A 27,996-nucleotide genomic window follows, 5' to 3' on the forward strand; every position below is an offset into this window, starting at 1 on the left:
GCATGGTGAAAACAGGGAGGCAGCTGATGAAAGTTGATAAAAATATCTCCGAGTTTTTTAGTCTGGGATACTACTTTGGATACGGATTTCTGTAGCTAAGGAGATTACCAGAGGTTGGGTAGTAAAATATAATTACTTAGATTTGAACATGATGAATTTGGGAAGAATGCAGGATAGTCACCCTAAGATACATATTTTAAAATATGGGTTTAAGGTATAGGAGAAATTTAAAGCTGGGAGATATAAACTTAGGGTCATTGACACATATGTGATAGTTGAAAATTGCCCTGGGAAATCACGCTGAAGAGTGTGTTCAGAATGGAATTCTTGAAAATACAAACACTGACTGGATAGATAGCGGAGTACAGCAAAACAAAATAAAACAAAGAAGTAGCTTCAAAGGGAGGGGAAGGTGACAAAACAGAAGAAAATGAACTCACTGAAATAGAAGGGGAAAGGCAGTTTCCAGGAAGAATTTATCAACCAGAGTGACTCAAGGCAGGTAGGGTTTGTCACTTGGCAATTTGGGAAGTCAGTTGTTCACCTATGTAAAATCTCTAAAATGGGATTATTTACCTCCCACTTCATGGCATTCAAGTAGAGTTAAAATAGGAATGTAAAAAAATTGTACTATTGTTGGCCATCCTGATGCACATAACCTGACTCCTTACCTATTTGCACACTTCACACTCTTCTCAAATTATTTATTATCCACTGTGCTCTTCTATGTTCCTTTTACTGTCTTGTCTTTCTTGACCTGGACTCTTGTAGGTGCCACATGCTTTTACATAATCCATGACAAAACTGCTCCAATGCAAGAGACTATATTCTTTTATTTTGTTAAGAGCAGAGCAGCAAATGATGCTGTTAACTTATGTTGGCTTTAAGGAACAGAAAATCATTTCTCCCCTACATCAGGACATATGTAAAGAACAGCAACAGAATCACCAAAAGAAAATCATGGAGGTGATCTGTAACAGTCCATGGAATCAAAAACGTACTTTCCAAAAAGATGACCAGTAACCAGGGTAGTGGTAAAGGATCCCACAATATCGTGAATGTACTTAATGCCACTCAATTGCACACCTGAAAGCGGTTAAAATGGAACATTATTACGTTTTCATACAAAAAAGTAAAAAAAAAAAAAAAATAAGTAAGCAAGCAGATGCAGCACACCAATTCTTTCAGACATGACCAATTTATTCAGAGAATTCAAATTTCATTTGGTAAAGTATATCCAGGGACAGAGTTTGGGATAATTATGTCATTGGAAGCAATCAAGTTTTCTACAGTTAATTGACCATGGGATAGTATCTGGAGAAAATGCAAAACTTTAAAAAATAATTTGTAGTGATAATCATAGTATTTGTAAAGAAAACAAACCATTAACCAGCTTATACAACTGAGGCATGAAGCATGCTAATGCTAGCGGTAACCCTTTAGTTAATTTGGTTCAAAACACACTAAGCACCTATTAATTGTGCAAGCTACTGGGCTATCTGGGAGTTGGAAGTAAAACCACAACGCAATCCCTAAGTTTACTGTTAAGTTGCTATAGGCGAGGTACAAAAAAAACTGCGGTAAAGCCATGGAGGGAGGACAGTTTTATTTCCTGTAAAGGTTGAAGCTGAAACCCACTTAAATTTGGTGGTGTGAGGCAGTCGAGAACGCTAAGAAAATTGTTGGCCCAGCATGTCTACACAACGGGAAAAGGTATAGCTTTGCCATGGCTTTAAATGTGTGAAAGAGGAAGGAGTTTACAAAGGTAAAGTATTTTCATTTTAATTTTTTTCATCATTGTTGAGCCATTTTTAAGAAACAGAGTAACAGAAGTGAGGATGACAAGAAATCAGTTTGGAAAGGTGGGGATACAGGAAAAAGTCATAACTTCAGTGTAAATCCAAACCCTGGGTATGTACCTGTAGTTGCTCAAGTTAATGTCAAAAGAAAGAAGCAAGCCCAGACAGCACTGTTATTCATCCTGAAGAAGCGGAACCCCTGAAGAACAGGGATTCTTTCATGAGAATAAAAGAATGGGCTTTGGCTACGCCAGGAAAGGACAGTAAGGATATACAAAAATTAAGTCCATAAATGTTCCCTCCTTAACACTACTTGGTGACAAAGATAATTTGGGAAGATAAAATCTTTTCATGGGTTAACTTATCTCATGATGACTTATGCTTTCCTATTTAAAAAAAATTCTGAATAAAAATTCATTATGTATATTGCTCTGCAAAAAGAATTTTAATGGAACATATTAATCAAACACTAGTTTCTCCTTTTGCAATATACACAAATTACATTAATTATAATACTTTAGGGAACTCTCACAAACAAAATATATAACATTGTGTTAGTATATTCATGATCCTTAACATCTACAAGTTTGGTCTGTTTAACTGAAAGGAAAATATTTTTCAACAAAACGAATTCACTACTCAACTTCCAAAATAAAGAAATGCTTTGCCAATGGTAAATTCAAAAGCATATACCTGCCGGGCTTTGATGAGATAAAAATACACAATTTACATAACCAGCATCTCATAAAACCAAAATCTACTTCTTAAGTATAGAGTTTGATTCTTCTTGCTCTCTCAATAATGGCTGATCAGAATTAGAAACCTGTCCCCCTTAGGAAGTATTTATTATGCTATAAAACATAAAATATTAATTGATATTAATGAATGATGGAGAAGCTACCATGAATATATAACTATTTCTTAACCAAAATGACTCTAGAGAACTAGGAGAACAGATGTATTAGCACATGGAAATGGTTTATTTAAAAGTAAATCTGTAAAAATGTGATCTACCCTGGTCTTTATTAAATTAAAAATCAAAAGATGAAATATCATTTCAGACCTATATACATCAAGATGCCAGTTCTTATAAAATGTATTTAGTTGTAAATGCTAGATTATGTAAAAATAATTTTATATCAATTTTATTTAATTTCAATGAATTTCCCCCAACTCTAATATTAAAAACATTAAAAGAACTTAAATTTTAATGGCAAAAAATTCCTATTTTTCCCATCTACTAAAAAAAAGATTTTGTTTTCCCTTATTAACATACAATGCCCTATTATTAAGGCACAACTTTTTTAGAACAGAACTGAAATCACAGATGAGGTTTATTTTACACAACAGTTATATAAGACACACTTCTGTAAAGTATATAAATACAGTTTAAATTCAACCAAGATCTAAAATTAAGTCACATTTCTATCTAGGAACAATCAATACATAATCACAATAGGCAGTTGCATCTAGAAGAATCCAAAACAGTTCCTGTTTTGACCTATCACATTGTCTCAGGGAGTCCATCTTCAAAGGTGTTACTCAAGAGAGGAAAAGCTGATTATTTTCTGTAGTGTACCCCACTTTTCTTTACTTACACTTGGACTATCAGATATAGTTGTAACCTTCACAGTCTGAGTGAAACCCTGTTTTTGAAATTAACATAAGAGACTTGAGCAGAGCTGCTGACTGTAGCATTCAGGGCAGATTTTTGCTCTGCATCTCCTTCAGCTGCCCTTCCCCTCATTTTCCATCCTACCCTATTTTCAGCTATTGTTCCTGTTCCACCTCCTCTGACACAATTTGCAAAATACCCAAAGGGAGCACCCAGCAAACAGAAACAATTTGCACAACTGTTACTTAAAACACAGAAAACCAAAATGTTGCTGTTACTTCATTAGACACCATAAATAATTCACTTGCATATAACTGATTTAAAATTAGAAACAAACACTAAAATTGGGGGAACAGAAAATTATATACTAAAGACAAACATGACCATCTTGTAGGCCCTTGTAAACTCAACTGAAATGGGGAATACAAGTATGGTAACCAACAGAAAAAGCAGGTTTCCTTAAGAAGGCTTTTATCTATCCCATTTTCTCATATTTTTTGTTGACATTCCTGAGAGATGGGTTGGAAGAAATGTTTTGTAAAGACTTTTGTATTCGATTAGATTTGACAGCATGAAAGTTTGTAGCTTTGAAAGTGATTTTCAATTACACTTTTTGTGCAGTTTGAAAAGTAATGGTTACCTAGGCCAGGATTATCTCCCTCACTGGGAACTTGACCAGAGCCTCAGTTTTACCAAAGATTTTAGCAGCCAATCTGGAGAGAAAGGGGTACATAAAAGAAAATTTGGAAAATGAGCATGGGAGTATGTATCCTGGCTAAGGAAGAGAAGCAGACATGAGAACATTAATGGGCAAGGCAAACAGGTAATAAGGTAGAGATGAAGAGGGGCAGAGGAGAGGGCCAGCCAATGAATACTAACATCACCACTTCTACTGACATGATGTATAACACTCAGCCTTAAGGGAAAACTATCCTCAATGTAAGGGCAAAGATGAAGGAAAGAGAAGACCCAGAGTTGGGAAGGTAGGAGTCACTAAAAGGAAACTACTTGTTTTGCTATGTTTTAGAAATGATATTGTATGCCTCACTCATGAAAGTAATTTATTAGTATGTCTGGGCATAATAATGCCTCATATAAATAAATATAAATACTGTTGCTTGTAATGTATATTGGCTCTTAGAAATAAAATTTAAAAAATGAATTTTCTATAAAAGTACTTAAAAATCCTTAGTAACTAGACTATATCCAACAAATTATAAAAATAATGTATTTAACTCTCAGCCAATACCTTAATTTTGCACACAACACACATCCTTCACATCCTAGCTATGTAGATTAATGGAATTAAAAATAAAACTAAAGCAATCATGCTTGCTAATGTGAACTAGTTTTCATTAAGTTATGAAGTTTCCACATAATATTTTTAAAAACCACCAATTAAATTCAATTTCCTATTTGCCAGTCATTTCCCTGACATATTAAAGAAATGCTTATACCACAGGATTCTGGTAATGGCATATGCCTTTGCCATCTCTCTGGAGAACAAAGAATTTCCTTATCTTACATGAAGTAAACAGATGAGGTTTCTGATATTCCTTTGCAAATTCTGAAGTCCTATTTAAATTCAAGTGTTCCGACCACTACAACTTTGAATTTTCATTGAACAAAAAGCCTACTTAATGGATTTGTGACTAATAGATACTGAATGGAAACATCACACACTAGATTCAGTTCACTTAAAAGGAATCAAAGGGCTCTGTACAGTGTACTATGCAAACCTAAAGTATGAACATTCTACCAGTTTAGAATGTACATTCTGTGGTTCAATTTACCTCCAAGATAGGACTAAGATTAAATGAAGAAGAAGAAGAAAGAAAAAAGAAGAAAGAAGAAGAAGAAGAAGAAGAAAAGCAAGCATGAAAAATCCCTCTCCTTATCATTGCTATGGAATATAAAGGCATTGAAGCCACATGAAATAATTGTGATTCTTTACATAAATTGTCTGGATATCACGCTGAGAGAAACCACACATCCCAATGAAAGATTGCTCATAAAGGCTGTATTTTGGCAACAAAATAAATGTCACAACTTTTTTCCCCAACCATATTCTGCTGCCTGAATAGAAGAAAAATTTCATCAAAAGGTAACTTTAACTTTCATTACTGCAATTTGAAGGGAATATAGAGTATCTCAAAAGTTACTAGTATGAGAATTTGGTTAGGTTAGGTAGTAATTTATTAATAGAAAAAGCAACCATGGCAAAATCAACTGTACTCATTCCTGACAATGAATCCCTTTATATAAACCTGGCAAAATTTTTAAAACTCACTAAAACAAAGTTCCTGAAAATAACAAAAACTAATTTAATCCATGTAATACCAAATAACTTTCCATTATAACAGAATCATTTATATTCTTAGTGTCTTACAGCATTATTTTATCCCTAATGAGATAATGTATCAAAATAATAATGCTAACCCTAAAACCCCAAGCCAAACCTTACAAGTTAAAGACTAAATACCAGTCGGGAGGAAAAGGATGGAATCATGCATCTTTCATAGGGAAAATGAAAATCAACAGCAAGATGGTAGAAATGTTGAACCCATGGGTGTACACATACACACTTTTCTTTATAAAAAACAAAACAAACCACACACACAGAAAATTACAATTAGAATGCAAACCATCATATATCTATATTTTCTACTAGCTGGTGAACCTGTTATTAAAATTTCAAAGAAAAAAATCATTTTAAGCTTTTTCTATTTTCATCATAGAAATATTCAGTAACAGATGAACAGAGCATTTGTATTTGTTGCGTATTAATGAATGTGTAGCTTTTGTGCTTTCCATCCAAATCAGGAGTAAAAATTCCCAGTTATTATATTTTTCAATAAGATAATAATTGTAAAGTTATATTAAACACTTACACAAAAATCAATCCTTCCTTCAACCCAATTCTGTGTGAAAGTATTAACAAATAGTGAAGATTCATGATGTTGTGTGAAAATGGTTGACTTATAACAATGTAGACTCAGCTATAGATTTTAATTCACAAATATATATATGCGCCTTGTGTATGACAACTGTACGAAAATAGTCTCAAAAATAAAGACAATACTTGAGACACGAAGCAACCCATTTTCCCTGATTCTGCATCCTATTACAGGGAAAATAAGTCCTTGATGCTTCATAAATACTTAAAAAGGTTCAAGATGGCCTTAACCATGCATAGTCTCCACCAGTCCTTTGAAGCTTCCAGCATTTCAGGCATAACCATGTCAGCTCTGGAAGAGCAGTTGCACTCTGTAATCAGTGACGCTTACTTATGTCCTGTCTTTTCAAGATCTGGGAGTTTTCTAACCAGAGCCTGGTGGTTCATTTTGATACTAGCAAGGAGTCCCCCTTCAATTCCATCTGACCCAGTGTAACTGATTTCTTCACCACTCAGAGTGGTCATATGCCCTCCAAGGGCTTTTAAGATGGCATTGCCAGCACATATATCCCACTTTTTGATGTATGTCACATGGATATATAGATCAGCTTTTTCTTGAGTCTTATCAGGCACATCCAAGAGTGCTAAAACTTTGTAACCTAAAAGATAAACACAGAATTTAAGTTATTGTTTAAAAGATTTTAAGAAAGTAGTGTATATTTTTGATTAAGTGCACTGTTGAAAAGAATAGAACAGGGTATACAGAACATGACTATACTGTGTTTTCAACTGCTCAAGTCTAAAATTATTTCCAAATAAAAAATTTTTTCCCAAGTAAGAGTACAAACATTAAACTCCACAGAGGAACAAAATACTACAAAATAACTTACTAAGCTAGTCTCATGTATAACCAAAAACATGCCTATACTTTTAAATTTTAAATCTTTATGCTTGTTTTCTATGGAATGACACATTCAGTATTCCATTTTCTATGGAATGACATATTATACTATAGCTAAACACTTATACATTTCAGTTAAACACCAAGGTAGACCTGATTTCAGGGAACAAAAAGTAACATTTCTACCCTAAATCCTTTGTTTAATGAGGCCAAATTTAAAGAAGAAAAAATAAATAAAACAAATGCAGAAAAAACCACATCTAGAATCTAGTTTATCTCATTCTTACTAGGTATATTTTGGACATTACATTTCCTAATCAGCCTAAAAGAGAGGCTGAACGTAAATATTAAAGAAATCAGTTACATGCATTTGACAAATTAAAACCATTAGGCTTAAGAGTTAAAAAGAATCATTTCTCTCTTTATTAATTTGCTGAAAAGGTATTCCAACACAAATATTTTCTGACAACAATTTGCTATTTACCCGAATTAAAATATTTCTGATATGTTAAGTAGTACTCATAACGAAAGTCATCAAATAGTCCCTTGAGCCAAATCCAGATTGTGGTCTGGTTTTGTACACATCTCAAAATAATTTTCAAAAAATATTTTTAAAGTTGGCTTTAAAAAAAGTCAAAGGATAGTATAAGACAGACATACACACGTAGCTCCTAAGTTTTGAAATGTTACTATGTGGCCCTTTTCAGAAAACGTAGGCTGACCTCTGCTCTATACTCACATAACAGTATGGAATACACTGCAAGCTGGATGGCGCTAGACTCTATCTCTCATCCCAAACAAGCAAGTTGAAAAGTTTAGGGCTGTTAAAATTGACTCAGGGGGCAGGGATTGTGGCTCAGCGGTAAAGCGCTCGCCTAGCACGGGCGGGACCTGGGTTCGATACTCAGCACCACATAAAAATAAAAAGGCATTGTGTTGTGTCCATCTACACCTAAAAAAATAAATATTAAACCAAAAAATTGACTCTGGGATTGATGTTTCTAACAATACTTAGGATGAAGCATCTGAAGACCTTGATATTTTCTCCTTTCCTGATTAATCAACAGAATAATTATTTTGAAGTCAGATCATACAAAAAGCAACCACTGATGGCACATCACTGGTGGGAAGATGCTCATGTAGTATTTGAGGAAGAGAAGCTATTATGGGACTATCTCTTCTAGACAAGACGAACGTCACTAAAGTCTACCCTAGAGATTACCAAGTAGGAAACTGAGCCTACCCTGAAAGTATACTGTTTCTTCTCATTTTCTTTCCCAGTATAGGACATAGAATTGCCCAATCTAGGAGCACTCTTGGGAATCACAGGAGGGGGAACATACCAGCACCACCAGCTGGGATGATTGCAGTCTGGTTTCCAAATGTCTGAAGAGCAACCTGTTTTACCATCCCTGAATGGGAGCGAGACACGATGATCTTAGGGGTCTTTTCACTGTAAGAAGAGCGGGCTTTCACATTTGAGCCACCATCTACCATTGCCCAAGCTGAAAAGCAAATACAATACCCATTAATAGTACTGAAACTTTAAAACCAAAAGATATATCCTTTGGAATTCAAAGTACCAGGTAACTAAAAAACATCCTATTCTATAAAATTACTTGTAGTCCCTCCAGCCCCCAACAGAATGCCTTCTTTTTCTAAGTACAAAAGTAATAGGTTTATGTGTCTTTTATGACAAAATAGCCATGTACTAAGACAAAGTTAAAAAAAAAAAGGTGGGGGGGACATGTAATCCTGCAGTCACAGATAATGGCTATTAAATATCTGGCCTAAGAACCCATGTGGTCCTGTGGGATACTGGCTGATCCTCTACTGGAACTGCACTGCAACTCAACGTCCCTCTGCATGCATCCTGCTTTCTTTCCCTCCCTTTATAAATTTGATCCTAACACATTCCCTATTAAATATTCTGCATGTTAATCTCCATCTTAAGTCTGATTTTTGGGAAGCCCACCCTGACAAAAATACAACTTCCTTGGATAATTCAAATTTTAAAATTCAGTTTTCTCCTAAAACATCTCTACTTCTGATATATTCATGGATTAATTTATGTGTATATTGATTCATTCTCCTAAGTAGCTTTATAAACAAAAATGGTTGAAGAGGTAACTGAGTCAAGTTTATGTCTATTTTATCAGGGTATATAAAAAGAAAAAGGCTTTGGTAGTGCATGCCTGTAATCCCAATGGCTCAGGAGGCTGAGGCAGGAGGACCATAAGTTCAAAGCCAGCTCAGTAACTTAGCTAGGCCACAAGTAACTTAGATAGACCCTGTCTTAAGAAATAAGGGGTGAAGATGTGGCCCAGTGGTTGAGCACCAATGGGTTCAATCCCTAGTACGAAAAAAAAAAAAAAAAAAAGATTTAGATTTCAAAAAAGAACAAAATTTTAAAAGGGAAAGGGGGCCCCAGAGATTGCTTGAGATGTTTGATTGCTTGAGATGTTTTTATTGGTTTGGAAGTTTTTTTTTTTCAGTATCAAACTATGCATGATAACAAACTTACTGATAATTATCCAAGTAGATTGCTGTTTTAGCATTCACTCCCTATGGGACAAAATATAGTCCATTATGGCTAGTAATGTAAATAGGTGCATTACCAGCTTATTCCTAGCTACAGAAAAAATAAGAATAAAAAACATAACTAGCGGAATCTACATTTCTGAGTTTCACAATGATGATAAGCAGTCTCCTGGACTCTTCTCACACCTCCTTCAAAGAAACATACACAGCCACAAGGACAGCAAATACACCCATAATCTACAAGTACAAAGTTAAGGAAACAGAGGAAAACTACAAACATGCATGTATGAGAAAGCTGGGAAATAAAGACCAATGATCAACAGAATAAGCCCTGGAATGTGGGGATGCATAGGAGCTTCACAGAGGTGTTAAGAGGCTGGAGAATTTTCAGTGGTGGTAGAACTCAGGTTAATATGTGCCAGAAGTCCTTCTCAGAAAGAAAAGTTCCCATTTGAAATGGGAATTAATGAAAGCAGGCCTGAAACAATAAAGCACTAAGAAAAGGCTTGGAGAAGACACAGGACTAGGCATGTAGTCCTGAGAATGCCCTGGGAGGAAGGAGAAAATGATGACATAAGGTATCTTTTGGGATTTGGAAGATGGCAGCTAAAGCTAAGGAGGGAAGGGGTTGAAGAAAGGTCTTCCTGAAACAAGATCAAGCAAGAAAAAAATAAGTCTGAAAGCAATTTCAAGAGTGCCTATGAAGTCTTCTTCATGTTATCAGAAAAGAAAGCTCCTGTACTAAAAATCACCCAAATTCCTGTCCTGTCACCTTTCTTCCATCAGTACCAAGGTACCTGTCCCAAATATAAATGAGAAAGAAACTGCAATGTCCACTGAAAAATATAGAAAATGCAGATTAAAATATTTCAGATGGCTTGAAAATTTCCATGAAGTAGAGGAAAATTATACAACCATCTAATATGACATGCCAAGGAAGTCTGGAGTCACTTGAAGGTGGACGAGGAAAGCAAGGAATTTCCCCTCTACTCTACCAAAAGAGAATGATTCTGCTGATTTCTTGTTATTAAACTTCTGGCCTCCTGAACTTGGACAGATTAAGTTTCTGTCATTTCAGACCACCCCGTTTGTAGTAATTTCCTACGACAGCCCTAAGACACTATGTAGGTAGTGTATACAGGGCAAACCAAAGACTGTAAAAATAGTAGAGTCTTTCAGGTATCAGGCTATAGAGAAAGTTCTTAAAACATATTTAGTAATATTATACCCTTGAGCTAGCTCTTTTGAAGTAATCTATAAGAGTACAAGATTCAGCCAACCAAGGCATGACTGAGAAATTCTTAGCAGAAGCACTCTTGGCTGTCACTGGATAAATGTTAGCTATGGCTGAGGACACCAAAGATGGTTATAAGACGAAAGAGTAAAGGTCCATAAATGTCATCTCATAATTGATTGCTGACAGTTTCCCAGAGTTTAAAAGTAACTGGAAGAAAGATGGGATAGTGGGGATTGGTGGCACAAGCCTATAATCCCAGCTATTTAAGAATCAGAGGCAGGAGAGACCTGGGTAACAGTAAAACCTAGACAAAAAAAGAAAAGAAAAGAAATGAATGACTATGACTAAAATAGGGTGGCAGTCAAGATGCTCAAATAAGCCTGTTTAATTTTTGCTTATAGCTAAAAATTTATAGATAATATCTACAGAAAAAGATCATATAATAGTATATGAAGAAAAAGGGATATAAAAATGGTACCCTAATAATCAAAGTGAGAAACAAAACACACTCAGCTTAAAAATAATAACTGAAGCTGTTTGAATCATATTGACTATACGAAAATTCATGAGATAAAAAGGCTATTTTCAAAAAACAGAAAGTGTTTTCTTCCCTAAAATATATTTCTCCAAATGAAGATGGTTTCTACCCAAATTCTTTAGTTTAAAACTATAAATAAAGGAGAAAAGTTAAACATTTTTCCTGCCTTTTTAGAAGAAAATACATTTCAGGAAATGGAAAAAGTTCTCAATAATACGTGTAGAAAAAATAACAGAATTAGAAAATCTCTTTGGTAACACCCTTAATAGATCTTCAAATTATTAAGAGCTCTAGTTATGACCACTTTAACCATCTGAGCATCATTAATATTGAGACAAAGGTACACTACATGTCATATAATATAATACAGAAGTACATGAAGCAAAAACACAATATTCTTGACAAAAATGTATAACCAATCCAATGAAGGCTTCAGGTCTAATGTGCACTTTATATGAAAAAGATAATGTAAAAATAAAGAAGTTCAATGTACCCTTAGGAACAATGAGATACATCTAAAAGGATATTCTATAGGAGAAATGATTTGGTCTCCTCAACAAGTCAATGTCTTTGCAGTAACAGGACCTGAAGGTTGCTCTAGATTAAGAGGACTAAATAACCCAATAAGTAAAGGTAGTGTTTGTCACTTGACTAGATCTTGGTTTGAAGTAAGCAGCTATAAAATCCACTTTAGGGAACAACTAGTGAAATGTGAATACTGGAGATCATGAAAGAATAATTGTTAATTTTATTATAACAAAGTAGAAAAATGTCCTTAATTTTTAGAGATGCAAACTGAAATATATAGGGGTAAAATGTTATAATTCTTGTAACTGTCTTCAAAGAACACAAGTCAACCCCCCCCCCCAAAAAAAAACCCCAAACCCAGCAAATACATGTGTTATAACTGGTGAATCTAGATGATGTATATGAGTACTTACTTTAATTTTACATTTGAAATTATTCATAATAAAAGCAAAAACTGTGGAAGGGAAAAAAATTCAAAAATCCTCTGAATTCTTTTTTATAAATATTTGAAAAGTTTTACTAAGTGAACTTACAATGAGGTATCTCTAGAGGTCAGTATTGTATAAGAAAATAAAACAGCACATCTCAGCAGATACTATCAGAATAATTTTATACAAGAATTAATAAATCAATATTTTGAAAAAATGTACTTCAAATTACATAAACTCAATGCATTCATCTGTAGTACTTATATGGACACATTTCAAAAAGATAGTAGGTAAATGTAAATTACTGATAAGGAGGCAAAATTGAAGCTACAGAATGTTAATTTTATTTGTTTGGTTATGCTAAAAGACCTGGTAGGAAATAAAAAGTTGTTCATACTTTTCTACACAAACTTATGATAACTTATTTTTCATAACTACAATTTCCACTACACTAATACACTTACACCTTCATTTAAGTATTCAAGTATTTCTCTTCTAAGAATTCCAAACTCAAGGAATTAATAATTAAGTCTGATAAGATTTTTGATCAGCTCTACTTATAACATAACACAGAGCTGAATTTATGTAAACATACAGTATTTTACAATTGGTGTAAGTTGTAAAGTATTGCCAATACTCTGGGTCTGAAAATAACATTCCAAAAGGAGGGCCTAGGCAAAGCAATGTTCCATCCAGGAATGGAAGGTCAACACACACATACTTATGGGTGTTATGATTCTTTCAGAGTGTTTGCTAACTGGCAAGCACTTTCATGTTCTAGCACACTGAGTAAGTCAGCCCCATTACATTACTAACTTACAGAGACACTTTTTGAATCAACTTTTAACTATGATAAACTTCTGCCTTCTTTATTTTAAACTGGGTAAGACTGTAAGGGGATACATACTATTATAGAATAAAGATTTCTGAAAATGGACATTTTATTAACCCTAATATGAAAATCCCAGTCCTAAAAATACTAAATAATTGCAAGATCCTAATAAGGGGTATTATTTCTTACAGGAATACTCTGAACTATTCCCCTGGTATAAGTAGATCTGGAAACCAAGGCCCAAGAATGTGACTCTATTTGCTTATAAATTTCCTCTTCGTTTACTTTATTAAGGTTCAAAATTCTCTTTGGAGTAGCAGGTTCTATTTATAATTAATGGTACAATGTGACATTCAGTCAATGTTATGAAACACAGAGTTAATGAACAAGCCTTCAAATACATAGTATATTTGGGATATTTTTTTCCTCTTTTGCCCTTTTTTCTTGCTTAGAAACACTATCACAGTAAATGGGAGACCCATCTTTCTGTGCATGCAAATAAAAAGCCACCTTCAAACAAAAAAAGTGAAGAGAAGAGTCAGGTCCTTGACATTAGTGAACCACCCCTATTTTTTTCAGCCTTCCTATTTGGTGATAAATAGAAACACCCTCACTTGTTGCACAACTGTTATTAGATTTACTTCTGTGTAGCTAAATGCAATCCTAATTCAACTGAGGGACAGGTGCCAAAACAATGAGGAGGTTTCAAAGACTCAAGTTCTGTACTTAATCTTTAAATGCCTATTGCTTTTATTAATTTAAAAAGTTACTATAATTCCCATTTTATATTTCTTCCAGTTAAAAGAAGGCTGTAAGAACTTTATAAACTAAAAATACTAAATATTAATTTTTTTATTTTTGTGGTACTGGGAATTCAAACCCAGTGCCTTATGCATGTTGGGAAAGTACTTTATCACTGAGCTATATCTCTAGACCTGGAAATATAATATAATTACAAGATATTAATAAGAAATGGTTAGCTATTACAAGAACACTTCGAACTACATGGTTTTCATGACAGGAGATACTAAAGCCCATTTTCTCATCTATAATAAAAAAGTTAATAAAACAAAATTATTCCTTATCACACAAACATCAAAAAGTTTAAATGAAATAACATTAAATATCCTACAAATCAGTAAACACTACATAAATTTTAAGAATTATGAGGTTGTTATTATGAAAGCACTGTAACAGAATTATTTGCAAGACTTTGCCAATAATTTAGCTGGATGACCTTGAGGAATACACTGAATTTTAAAGTCTTATTTTCTCATCTGTAAGTGTGAGTACTAATTTAAGTAATTGTGTCCCTCTCTTATATACTAGACTGAGTGTCGAGTATTACTATGTTGTACTCAGATCCACTTTCCCCATTATCCTTGAGGGATGGAATCCCTAGATATTAGTGTGGCTGGCCACAGAAAATAAAGACAATAATTCTTAGCCCTTTTTTGCAAATGGCTGTAACTATGCTTTTGATCAATGGGACATGAACATTGTGAGTGGGATGTGGGAAGTAAGCATGAAACCTATAGGTAAAACTCTCAGTTAGAAATAACCTCCATTTTCACCCTCTCTTCTGATGGCATATCAATGAAGTAGTGAGTCATCCTCAATCATGCTGAGAAGCACAACAAGTGTTAGGGGAGCAAAGCAGCAAGAGGGATAGGCCTGGTGCCTGCTATCTGGGAGCTGCCATGGCAGCCCTGGACTGTTTATGTACCAGCTGTCAGAGAACAGAAATAAACTATTTGTTCAAGCTCCTATATTTTTGTGTACATGATAACAGCCTAAATTAACAGTTTAACTTATCTTAACTAACTCAGTAAAGGCGTGAAAGTAAAGCCCATTTTTTCATCTATAAAAAAAAACATAAAGCAATTAGATAATCTTAAACTAATCTTAAACTGTCAATTTAAAGAACTATCTGAATTGTGAAAGAGATGAAGGTCAGATGGCATAAAGCAGACAAGATTTTGAAATGCAAGTATGTTTAGCCTGTTTCAGAGCAGCTAGAATTTGGGATCCATAATTATTTGACGAAGCAAATAAATAACTTTAATGAAAAATTTGCCTATTTCTCCCTATTTGGCAGTCCTTTTGTGCAGTGGTGACACAGTAAGACATACTGGAAATCGCTGGAATAAATGACTACTCTATGGGACACTTAGTGAATTAGTTTTCTAGGGCTGTCTTAACAAATTACCCCAAATTAAATGACTTGCAGCAAAATAAATCTATCATCTCATAGTTCTGAAGGCCCAAAGTCTGAAATCAGGATGCTGGCATTGTTAGTTCTGGAGGCTCAAAGGGAGAAACCAATCCATGACTCTTTCTAAGCTTTTGTTGGCTGCTGGTAAGCCTTGGCTTGTTCAAAGCTTCCCTGAAATCTGTCTCCACCTTCACACTGTCATCCGAGATATTGTCTGTGTCCTTTTTGTTTCTTAGGAGGAAATGACACTCATTAGTTTAAGATCCTACCCTAAGTATCTCATCTTGATACTTAACTTTTTAGGTTGTTATAGGTGGAACTGTGTCCTCCAAAGAGATAGGAAGAAGCCAGAACCCCAGCAATGAATAATCTTTTAGAAAGAGGGTCAATACTGACAAAAATTAGTTAAGATGAGATCAATGAGGTATAGGGTAGGCCCTTAATCCAATATGACTGGTATCCTTACAAGAAAAGGTAAAGAACAGACACAAAGGGAGAATGCCAGGTGATAATGGAGGCAGAATTTGGCATGATGTGTTTACACATTAAGGAACATCAAAAGCACTACTGGTAAGCTACCAGTAGCTAAAAGAAAAACAAGGAAAGACTGCCCCTTATAGGTATCAGGAAGAGAATGGCTTTACCAACACTTTGAGATAACAGTGAGAGATAACATTACTGTTGTTTTAACAAGAGTTGGTGGTTTTTAATTGTAGCAACCCTAGGAAACAAGTACAGGGGTAGACATAAATTTGGAGAGGACATTATGTAGTCCACTATACCTGATCATTAAGACTGTTTTCAGTACTGGTAAAGTGGACATCATCATCACTAAGAACCTGTCATCTTAAAGAAGGGTGGAACCAAACAGCCATATTCTTTGCCCTATGTATTTGATGGGCTCTACCAATTAAAAGAATGACAAATCCCCTCAGGCTGTTAGTAATTCTGCTTATGCCAAGTGTTTCCCTTCCAACTGTAATCACAGTCTATACCATTATTGTTACCTAGAAGACTAGAGTTAGCCTCTCTGGATAAGTACAATGGAATGTCTCCAGTGATACCAAAATATCATCTATGCATCCACTGGCAATGGCAAGGCTATAGATAAGTCAATCCTAGCTGACTGCCAAGCTCCCTGTCAAGGCCTGCCATACCCTGACACAATCATCACTGATCTAACCTGCCATCTGTATGAAGCTAAAAGCATGAATCAAGAAGTAGGGGGAAACAAAGGTCTGAAGGAGTTATGAAAATGTCCAGAACTCTTCAAGGATTGGCCTAACTCCTAATAACCTCAGAGTGACACTCCTTCATTCTGGATGCTGAGGTGCACTGCCCTTAAACCACCACAATATCAAGCTCCCAATGTCAACAGATTTGGGTAAGGCAACTATACAGTATACCTCAGAATCTACAATGTAAAAGTCCTGATTCACCACTAGCAAAAGTAATAGAGAAACAGAGAGGACACCACAGCTGTTGGGAAGTCTATGTCCAATGGGATCCCTCAACCCACTAAGAATCTCTCATTTACAGTCAACAGTGTCCATCCACTAAAGATAGTTTAGAAAACCATGGTTTTTAAATATTATCAGTGCTAACCATAAAACCCCCATGGTATCTAATGAAGGGGTATGTTAGGATAGGGGGCAGATTTCAATAATTACTGAGATACAGATGAGATGTGAATGGTATAGTCATTACTATACATAGTCTGATTACATTAGCTCTTGAAAGCTCTTGCATATTTCATACCTGTATATTCCGAAAATGGCTTATGTATAACTCCTAGCACAGGTTTGCCATTTACAGCCACACACACCATAGTAGTGACATACTTTCGAAGATCCTCTGTGAGAAAAAACACACAACCAATTGTCTTAATACTGTGCATAAATTCAGGATACAAGATTACACTTTATTTCATCAAAAATTTATGTTCATGAAATGTCTTTCAAAGATAATAACCCCCTCATGCAAAAAGAGTTCAGGGATGAAGGCCAACTATAGAGAGCAGTTAAGAGTTCTAGTTCTAAAAGCAGATTACCTAGGTTAATCTCCCAATCCATGATTTTATGAGCTGCATGTCATGGGAAAAATTACTTAAATTTAGTTTTTTTATTTGCATAATACAGATGATAATTACCCATCTTCAGCATAAATTAAGTTTTTAAAAAGTTAAAATATACTTAAATAAATTAAAAGTTAAATAACTTAATTTTAGGATTAATTTAAAAGTCAAGTTAGGCATTTAAAAACAGTCCCTGTGCAAGAGATGTGCTCACTGTTTGTTATCATTATTATATTATCAGGTCAGTTCAGTTTAGAAAAATCTGTAAACAAACTCCTCAATATTCCAAATTTCTATTACGTACTCATGCAAAGTACTGTTTTATAGTTTCAGTTATTTTATTTATTTATATCTATCTATCATCTTCTTCCTGTTCTTCAAAGAGTTATCTATTAAGTGCCTCTTATGGTTCAAGTTTATTGCATAGGCACTAGAACACAAAGGTAAAAAAGTAGAAACCCCTACATTCAGGTAGCTTACCATTTACCAAGACAAAAAGATAAATAACTAACTTTGACATATATACCAAGAAGAGAGAGTAAAAGAAGAAATTAGTATATCTAGGTAAGAAGCCCTGAGAAAAGATCCACAGCAATGAAACCTGAGCTAGGATGAGGTAAGAAAAAGGAAAACTGGGTGGAAGGGAGGATCACATATTTCAGTTTTGCTTTTTACTTGCTTTCTGGGTACCTAGGATTAACTATTTTTAATTACAAGGTCAGATTTATATGCAATAAAACCTAAATTCCAAATATCTTAAGTAACTATTATATTCTGGCTAAATAATTTTTTTCAATAACAGGTGTTCAGTAGAAATTATTTTGCTGCTACTGTTTAAAATGTTCAGAATTAGTGAGTCACTAATTCTGAGTGAGATGTCAGCTAGTGGGTACAATATGGCATTTGGGGTAAATAAAAATAAAAAGGTTAAAAATTCAGTACAAATGTATCATAAATGCTACATTAACCTAGTTTTCTTATCTTAAAATCTAATTGTTAGTTATTGGATTTGCAAAATATCTAACACCATATTATACATCACCTGCCTTGATTCTGATTCTATAATATAAAATGACAATCTAAAGTTTGAGGTCAATTTTAAAATCACCTGTGTATTCTTGTGTAGCATCAAGTGGGTCAATCCAGACAGTAACACTTTCTGCAGGTACCTCTTTTGGGGTAGTTATTTCCTTAAGAATATCCTCAGGAATCTTATGATCCCATAAGATAACCTCCTTATCATTTGCATCCACATGTTCCTCAGTATTTATCTGCACCAAAAATATTTGACAATTAAAAAAATGAGAAAAATATTATTATTTAAAGAAACACAAGAATCTAATATTAAAATTTAGCTTGTAGGTTAATCAAAATAAAAAACTCAAATGTACACAAACATGAAACTAAACATCACACAAATAGCTACTTACAGCTTAATGATTTATAAAAACCAGTAGTTCAAAATATGAAAACAGATAATATTCTGAAACAATGAACACAAGCAACTATAGTTAGAGGCAAAGAGAGAGGTTAAAAAGAATATGCCTTAAAAATAGAGAATGGTGAATGCTAAGAGATAAAGTCCTAGAAAAGTGATAATCTAAAACATATCTTTAACCTATAAGAAAAGGAAACCTGGAAATTATGAAACACATAATAAACTAGTATATTACAAAACCTAAATAAGCTGAAATAGGCAATCAAAAGGGACACAAAAATCATCAGTCTTCTTTAAGCTATACATCAATAATGTACAACACAGGATAAAGAGGTAAAGTCAAGATTTTCAACTTTTTATATATTAGGGAACAAAGTTAAAACATAAAGTAAATGTGACTTACCATATAGATATGTAAGGGTGTAGAGTGAGGCTGTGTGTGAGTGCGCATATATGTATACATATGTATATATAAGCACATATATATCTTTGGAGCTATTTTTCATAAATCATTGTACATATGCAATACTATATATAAGTATTCTATTAAGAAAAGAATACATTTTAGATTCTATAAAGCTGAGATTTCTCAATGTTGGTACCACTAACAGCTTGGACTGGATAATTCTTTTTTGTGGGGCTATTTTTTGAATTTTAAGATGTTTAATAGCATCTCTGGCTAAACACCAGCAGAATCCACTAGATATTAGCAGCACCATCCCTCAGTTCTGAAAACAAAAATTGTTTCCAGGCACTGCCAGATTATGTCTGTGTCCTGTACTATATATAGAAGCACTGCTTTAAATGGTAAGCTTATTAATGCATATTTAAATACAATCTCATTTACAAACTATTTAAAAATGGTTTAGAACTGCATTTACTTTTGGAAATTAAAATTGTATCAATAAAGCAAATCTAATAATTATATTTTAGGAATTAAGTTAATAAAAACTGTTAGCCTTATTTGAATTACTAGCTCAATCAGAAGTTTTCTTCTATCAAATCATATATACACACAAGAAAAATGTCCCCCAAATATGGATTTTAATTAGGAACTACCATCCTGAGCAGGACAGAAAGCTGGGTCCTTTTAAAGAGTAGGTCATCATGTTTATATTGCCATGATGTCAACCTAGATCCCTTGTTACACTGACAGAGTGATTTTAGCATAGAAAATACATGAATAAAAAGTCACCAATGGGATAAAAGCCCCACAACTCTCAGTGATTTCTGGAAGACTTCGAAAGTTTCCAAACTATCACAGAAGAGATTAAAAATAGCAATATTCCAGAAACATCAAGCCACTTAAATCATAAAGTATTTCTTAGTACAGAACAGTTAACATTCAACTCATCCATTCACTTCTATATTTATTAATCCAGCAAAAGTTTATTGATTGCCATCTGTATGCCAGACAGAGTTCTAGTACTTAGAGATAAAACAGTAATTGATGATGGGACAAGAATCTCTGTCCTAATAAAACTCAGATTCTAATGGAAATATACAAGACACATAAGCAAAACATGTACTATAACATGTAGTATGCTAGGTAGTGAAAAGGAGGAAAAAATAAAGCAAAGAAAAGAGGTATGTTATTAGACAGTAGAAGGGGTCTAGGATTACTCATAACAATCAAAAATTGGTGTGGTAATACATGCCTATAATCCCAGTGGCTTGGGAAGCTGAGACAGGAGGATTTTGAGTTCAAAGCCAGCCTCAGCAACTTAGTGAGGCTCTGTCTCTAAATTTAAAAAAAATGGGGGCGAGGGGCTAGGGGCTAGGGATGTGGTTCAGTTGTTAAGCATCCCTGGGTTCAATCCCTGGTACCCCCCACAAAAAATGTCAAAAATTGGAAGCTGCATCATATTTATCAACTGATTAATAGATAAACACTGTGATATATTCAGAAAAAAAAGGTATTCAGCTATTAAGAGGATGAATGGGAACGAGGTACTGATTCATGCTAGAGCACAGATGAACGTCCTCTGCTTTGTGAAAGAAGGCAAAAGATCATATACTATATGATTCCATTAATATAAAATGTCCAGAATAGGCACATCTGCAGACATAGAAATAAATTAGTAGTTGCCTGGATAATAAGAATTAATAGTAAAAGAGCAAAGGTATACCATTAGGATGGTAAAAATGTTCTAAAACTGATTAATAAGGATAGTTGCACAACTTGGCAAATCTACTAAAAATTAATGGATTGTACACTGTATTGGCAAATTATATGATATGTAAGTTATGTCGCAATAAAGTTGTTTGGAAAAAAAAATACAAGGTAGCTAGGAAAGTCCTTATTGGAAAGGCAGTATTTAAATGAAGACCTAAAAGGAGCCTGGCAAACATCTAGGAAAAGTGCATTCCAGATCAAGGAATAACAAATACAAAGACCCTAAGACTGCAGTATGTCTGGCATGTTTCCGGGACAGCAAGTAGGCAAGCATGGTTAGGGCAGAGTCAGTCAAGGAGAAAGGCACCGGACGGACATGAGGTCAGAAAGTAATGGAAGCCAGATGGTTCAAGATGTTGCAGACCACAACCAAGTCAGCTGCCTTCCACCATAACCTCTATTAACAATGTTCAGAGGGTCCCAAATAACAGTTAAGATAAAGGGGATAAGAGAAAGGAAGAAACAAAACCATAATGAATTTCGTTATGACTGAGCACTGAGAAAATACAAAAGAACTTGAAGATAAACTATAGGAATAATAACAGAATATAGAAAGTTGCTAGGTGTAAGACATATACCATAAACTGCCCTTAGCTATATTAGAAATAAATATTTAATCAAAAAAAGAAAGCCATTTAAACTAATAACAGAAATAAAGTATGTATATAAAGAGGAATCCCATTTTGATGAATAGAAAGACTTTTAAAAAACAGTAAAGATGTCAATCTCCCATCAGTAAACTATGGATTTAATGCAACTCCAAACAAAATCCCTATAGGATTTTAACTTCTTCAAAATCGGACAAGCCATATCTGAAATTTACCTGGCAGAGAAAAAAAAGCCAGGAAAAGTCATGTTCTAAAGAGAGGGAAAAACAAAAGAATAGCACAGTATTGTGACTTTCCCTACTAGCCATCAAGACTTACTTTATGATGGAATAATTAAGACAGTGTAGCACTGGTAAAGCATTTTGCTTCAGACCCCATGGTCTTAATAATGATGTTAGGCTAGGTGAATGAATGCAGCAATAACATCACAAGAAAAGGAATAAACTTATAATAAACAAACAAACTCCTAGTTAGAGCAGGTCACAGGTCTTGACCACTGTAGTTTACAAAAATGGCAAGTCTGACTAGCATCTATTGAGCTTTATGATTCATGAGGAAGATTTCTATCTAGAATTTAAGTCAGCTTCTCCATATATACTAAACTGAATATGAGTTAATATATTAACAAACTTTATTTGAAGTAATCTCATTGAGAATTAAGTTAGGGATTAACAACTGTAGCGAGAAAACAAGTTCGTGAGCATAATTACCCAATCTGTTTTTGCATAACTGCTTCTAACAACACGCAGTACCACTACATGCCTCCAATTTAATAAATCCACTACCCATCATTATAAATGACCTTATAAACAGTTGCTAAGGTCAAAATATGGAAGTCTTCCTTAATCCTCTTTCACATTCCACATTTGAGCAGTTAGTCCTGAAAATATTGCCTCCCAATTCTAAGAATGCGTCATCATGTCTACCAAGAAAATGCTAGTTTAAGCCACTAGGATCTTTTCCTTGGATTTCTGTTATACTCTTCAATTATTCTTGCCTCCTATAGTGAGTGTACTCATTCATCATTCATTCATTCAACAACTATTTAATGACTAATATATTTTAAAGTGTTCTGAGCATTAAAATACAATGAAAAAACCAAAATCACTACCATTATAGAGCTTCCCTTCTCAACCAAGCAATTTGCTATCTTCCCAAATCAGATCATGCCACTCCCAGTTAAAAATTTTCTAATGGTTCTCATAATGCAGAGATAAAATCCAAATTCCTTACCACCATCTACAAACTCCTACATGATCTGACTATAGCAACCACTACACAGTATCTCTCTCCTTTCACTCTATTTAGAACACTCCAGACTTACTAGTCTTCTTATGGTCCGTTCTTTGCACTTGCTATACTCTCAGTTCAAATGATACCAGCTCAAAGTGGCCTTCCCTGAGTACAACGACTAGAGTAGGACCCCAAGACAATCTTCAGACTCATAAAGGCAACTGCCTCCTTAGCATCTCCCTTGGCACATCAAAGGCACCTCTAATTAAACCTCTAAGACCAATCTGAAATGGCACTCATAATATGCTCCTCTTTTTACCATCAACAGAACATCAATTGTGAAAACTACAGGAGTCATTTTTAATATACCCTTAAAAATTCTTTCACATCATTTTATATTTACCTTCTCTACAACCACAACCCAATTCAAAACATATCATCTCTTACCATAAAAAGACTAAAATAAACCTCTCTGTCCTCCTTTCACTTCCCTCCAAACTATTCTCCAAGTATCTAATCTGAGTCTTTCCATTCATTCAAAACATTGCAGTTAAGAGTACACTTTTGTTACCACCACCCCCAATACTGCTTATGCTCATGACTCTGAAAGACCTGAACTGATTCTCAGACTATTTTATTAACCTCAGTAAACCCAAGATTATTTTCTAGCTGGGCAATCTTTGGCAAATTATTTAGCTTCTCCAAACCCCAATATCTTTAGGTACAGAAGGATGCAACACTACTTAACTTCCTATGTTGTTCTGCAGATAAATTAATTATGACACTAAAATATTTAATTAAGGGCTTGCTATTTTCTAAAGGCTAAATAAATTTTAGGTAGCAAAACTTTTCCATTGGCTTAACTCTGGGCTTTTCATCTCTCGGACACTCTATACTATTTAACCAGGCTCTTATAACCAGGCTCATTCACCTCCAAATACCCAAGGCCCACAGGATAGCATATTGTAAGCCATAAGAATAGGAGGTCTTCTTTTAGTAATATAATACTAAAGATGTGGTCTAAACTCCTTTGAGTCTAGAATATGATCTACCTAACATGCATCAAACTCATCAGATTAACTGAATTTGTAGCACTAAAACCTATTGGGCTTGATAATTTGAACTAGTTTTCTTTGCCTATAGTACCTATATCTGTATCAATTACTAGTTATTTTGATATTACAGAAGAGGAAACTATGGCCCCCAAAAGCTATATGACTAGATAAGATCACCTGTTCTAGTGGCTAGACATGATAGCAAAGCAAGTGTTCTCTGAGCACTTCTGACTTTTTCAGGGAGTATTTCTGTTGAAAGAGACCCGTTTAACTCCCATCCTATAGGTCAACTTGAGAAAGACTGAAGACAAAAGGAAATTTAGCAATCCTGGGCCAAACTTGAGTTTGCTGAGACAGCACATGTCTGTGGAATATGATCTGTCAACTTGGGCATCAACTGATAAATTGGGCAAGATAATTCTTTGTTATGCAGGACTGTCTTGAGCACCTTTGGATATTTACCCTCTACTCATCTAATGCCAGTAGTATTCCACCCTGGTTGTGAAAAACCAAAGTATCTCCAGACATTGCCAAATGTCCCTTGAAAGATAAACATGCCAAGTTGAGCACTCTAGAATAACTCCTGATATTCTTTTACTGAGGAGGGATCCTTACATAGGCAAGTTCAGGTCTCAACCCAAGGACACTTAACACTGAGCCATATTGACAGTCTTTTTAATTCTTAAAAAACAACAACAAAAATAGGGTCTTGCTAAGTTGCTTAGGTTGGCTTTGAACTTTCTATCCTTCTACTTCAATGTTCCAAGGTGCTGGAATTACAGGCATGTACCACTATGCCTCCCTAATCCACCAGGATTTAAAAAAAAAAAAAAAAAGAGTACTTGTGTCTTTTCCATGGTCATTTTCCATCAGGAAGTAAACTGAAAAGGAATGTGATCTAAGTTTTTTACCAAAAAAATTTGAGGTGAGACTTTAATACCAACCAGTCATTTAAAACTGGTTGGTATTTAAGACTGCTTTGGGATAATGGGGGAGGGGAGAGACAAGAGTGGAAAAAAAAATGCCAGTGCTGAGTTTATTTTTTACATGGATAGAACATTTGGCCTCTAGACTAAGAAAACAGGGGTAAAAGGAGATGGCTCAACATGACACAATCCCTACTTTGACGCTGTATAAATGAACACAACCTCCTCTATTCCTCCAGTCGACACACAACATGAACCCTAAAGATGTACAGGCAAACATTCAAATAGTCACAAAAAGACAAAAAGTTACTTTCTAAGGCAGAGACTTTAACATTTTCAAATCAAAAAGCTTAGTTTTTGTGTTTATGCCACTCACTGCCTTTAGCAGCTATTCTATTTTTTGTTAATCAGTGATAACATGAGTAAACCCAAACACACACATATAGATGTATGTTTTCAATATTTAAAACACTTTTAACTTATCTTTTTAAAAAATTTTCAACTGTGTTTGCTTATATTTTACTATTACCGCCTTAAAGCTTCTATAGTTGTACTTTTTTTTCCCCTCAGGAAGTCACACTAAGTTTTAAGTAGCCTCTTAGATGTCTGGCTACAATGAAGAATTAAGACAGTTCATGTAGGCTGTGGAATGGAGTGTCATAAGCCTCAAATTTCCCATCTTGTAAAGTGGGCATAAAAAAATTTATTTTTCAAAGTTGCTGTGAGAACCAAATGAAGTCCTCCTGTGTGGTCAGTATCTAGGCACCTGGAATACATTGAGTAAGTGGTTATTGTTAGTAATGTTATAACTATCATATATCAACTTCTCTGAAAATCCTGTTTTAGAGAAGCACAGATGTTTTAGAGAAGACAGATATTTCACAAGCACATCGTACATCTAAATCCAAACAAAGTAAGTATTATATATGATGATAAAGCAGAATAGGGCAAAAGAAAAAGTGGGAAAATGCATTATTTTGTTTTAGTAGACATTTGAAAAAAAATTCTACTAATGTCTCTTTTATATCTGGTATCCAGCAATTCATAACATGAAATCCAATGTTTCATGTGGGGAAAAAATGAAAGAAAAAGAAAGGAAGAGAGATAGGAGAAAGAGAGGATAAAGAAAATCAAAGCACAAATATGACACCGTGGAAGGAGTTACATAAGATACATAACTCTACAATGACAATATTCTTAACTATCTCAAGAACAACAGCAAAAGTTTAGATACCTTCCAAGACAGCCTAGGTTTAATTACAACTGTTTTATCTAATCAAACTTCACTGGAAATATTTTTTTCTTCCTAGTAATCAAAGTCAACTGTTAAATGAGGCATACATTTAAAAAATATTGCTACACTACATTCAGTTCTTCTGGAACTACAATAAATTCAAAAAAGTTTTACAGTATATTCAACTCAACAGCTCCTCTGAACTGATGAATTCCAAAAGTATTAGTAACAAATCCAGAATGACTGGATTTCCTGAAGAAAATGTCAACTCCTTCAGAAACCTACCTGAAGACAAGGTAAATGCTATTCAATTCTAAATTTTCTGGCATAATTAGAGATCTTTAATCAAGTGTCAGGTAGGATACAGAGCTACAGAGCTAAAATGAAGTTGCCTGGAAGCGTATTTCCAAATACTTCCTTGAAGGGCCTCTAAACTACTAGCCATTAAGAGATCCTGCGGGGGGTGGGGGGGGAAGCCACGTCATTTAGGACCATGCCCTGCCCCTTCATGCCCTGCGGAACTAACAGGTCTGCAGCAGACTTTTATAGTTTTTGAATTTTAGTTGGCTACTCGCCTGCAGGCCAGAAAACGTGTAATCTACAGCCATGACCCTTCCAATAATGAAATCAAGTGTGAGTAGGGGTTTGAGGGATTCTAGTCCAATTCTTTTATGTTACAGAAGAGCCTGAAGCATCAGTGTTATTTACCTTCTCAGCCTTTTTGTATCAGAGCCTTCTCAGAACCCAAGTCTCCTGATCCCTGGTACACTTCACCACACAATCCAGGCAAGGACCAGAGGGCATGGGTTCTGAGTTAAACTACCTGGAACCTTACCCAGCTCTTCCAAGAACTGTTTGCATGACCTTGTGCACCTTAACTTCTGCCTCTCAATTTTCGCATCTGCAAAATGGAAATCAGGGGTTCCCACGACCTGGGACTGTCGGGAGTCCACACGCTACAAAACGTTTCCAGGATCCCAGGCTCCCTGGCCAGAGTGGCCCTGCCGCCCATGGGCTCCCACCGAGCCCAGCGTTCCAGGTACGGACCTGCACGCTGGGGAAGGCAGTCTTGAGCAAGTAGAACATCTTGCGGTTGGAGAGCACGTCGCCGCTGGTCATCTTGTCCTCTGCTCCCTCGCGTGTCTTCCCCTTGGACTTCTCATGGAGGACGTTGCTCTCACGGACGCGCCTCACCTCGTCGCCGCCGCGGACTGCCGCCAGCACGGACACTGCCAGCATCTCGCGCAAGTCCACCGTGCCCGCATCGGCCACGGCTGCGGGCCCCGCCGCGCCGCCGCCCAGCTCGCCACCGAGGCCAAAGAGGCTGAAGCGGCCGGCCAGGAAGCCGGAATAGAGGTGGTAGAGCACGCCGAGCCCCAGCAGGCAGAACACTGCCACCCCCAGCGGGGACAAGCGGATGCCCATGGGGGCCATGGCGCGGGAGGCCGGGCGCTTGGGGCGGCGGCCTTTACAGGCCTCCCCGCTCCCGCCGCCGCCGTGCTCCGGGGCAGGGGCCGCTCGGGCTACACCGGCGCCCGCTCCCCGGCGCCCGCGCGCCCCATCGCTCCCTTCCCTGAAAGGCTGAGCCGCGCCGTGAAGATCACGGTGTCCGCCCCACGCGCCCCACTTTCCCGGAACCTCTACCGGCCCACAGGTCGGACTTCCACGTTCGCCAGCCGCCGATAGGTGAAAGGGGAGCGTGGGTGTGTATCCGGGTTACGC

The 27,996-nt window shown here is 35.7% G+C and overlaps 1 protein-coding gene across 2 annotated transcripts; it reads right to left on the bottom strand.

Moving 5' to 3' along the window:
• Positions 1-1,179: 1,179 nt before the first annotated feature.
• On the bottom strand, positions 1,180-27,984 carry Bpnt2 (3'(2'), 5'-bisphosphate nucleotidase 2). 2 transcript variants are annotated; one of them, XM_046428546.2, is made up of 5 exons: positions 27,322-27,984; positions 18,713-18,875; positions 17,289-17,384; positions 8,555-8,716; positions 1,180-6,969 (listed from the first exon to the last, which is right to left on the bottom strand). In XM_046428546.2, exons 1-5 carry the CDS (start codon positions 27,706-27,708, stop codon positions 6,698-6,700), a joined length of 1,080 nt encoding a protein of 359 aa, XP_046284502.1. In that variant the 5' UTR covers positions 27,709-27,984; the 3' UTR covers positions 1,180-6,697. The 2 variants fall into 2 exon arrangements, with proteins under 2 accessions (XP_046284502.1, XP_058429961.1); XM_058573978.1 differs by lacking the exon at positions 8,555-8,716.
• Positions 27,985-27,996: the final 12 nt, after the last annotated feature.

Source organism: Marmota monax, unplaced genomic scaffold (assembly GCF_021218885.2).
Source record: "Marmota monax isolate L192 unplaced genomic scaffold, Marmota_monax_Labrador192_F-V1.1 WCK01_AAM20220418_F8-fsc00044, whole genome shotgun sequence".
In the NCBI taxonomy this organism is placed as follows: Eukaryota; Metazoa; Chordata; class Mammalia; order Rodentia; family Sciuridae; genus Marmota; species Marmota monax.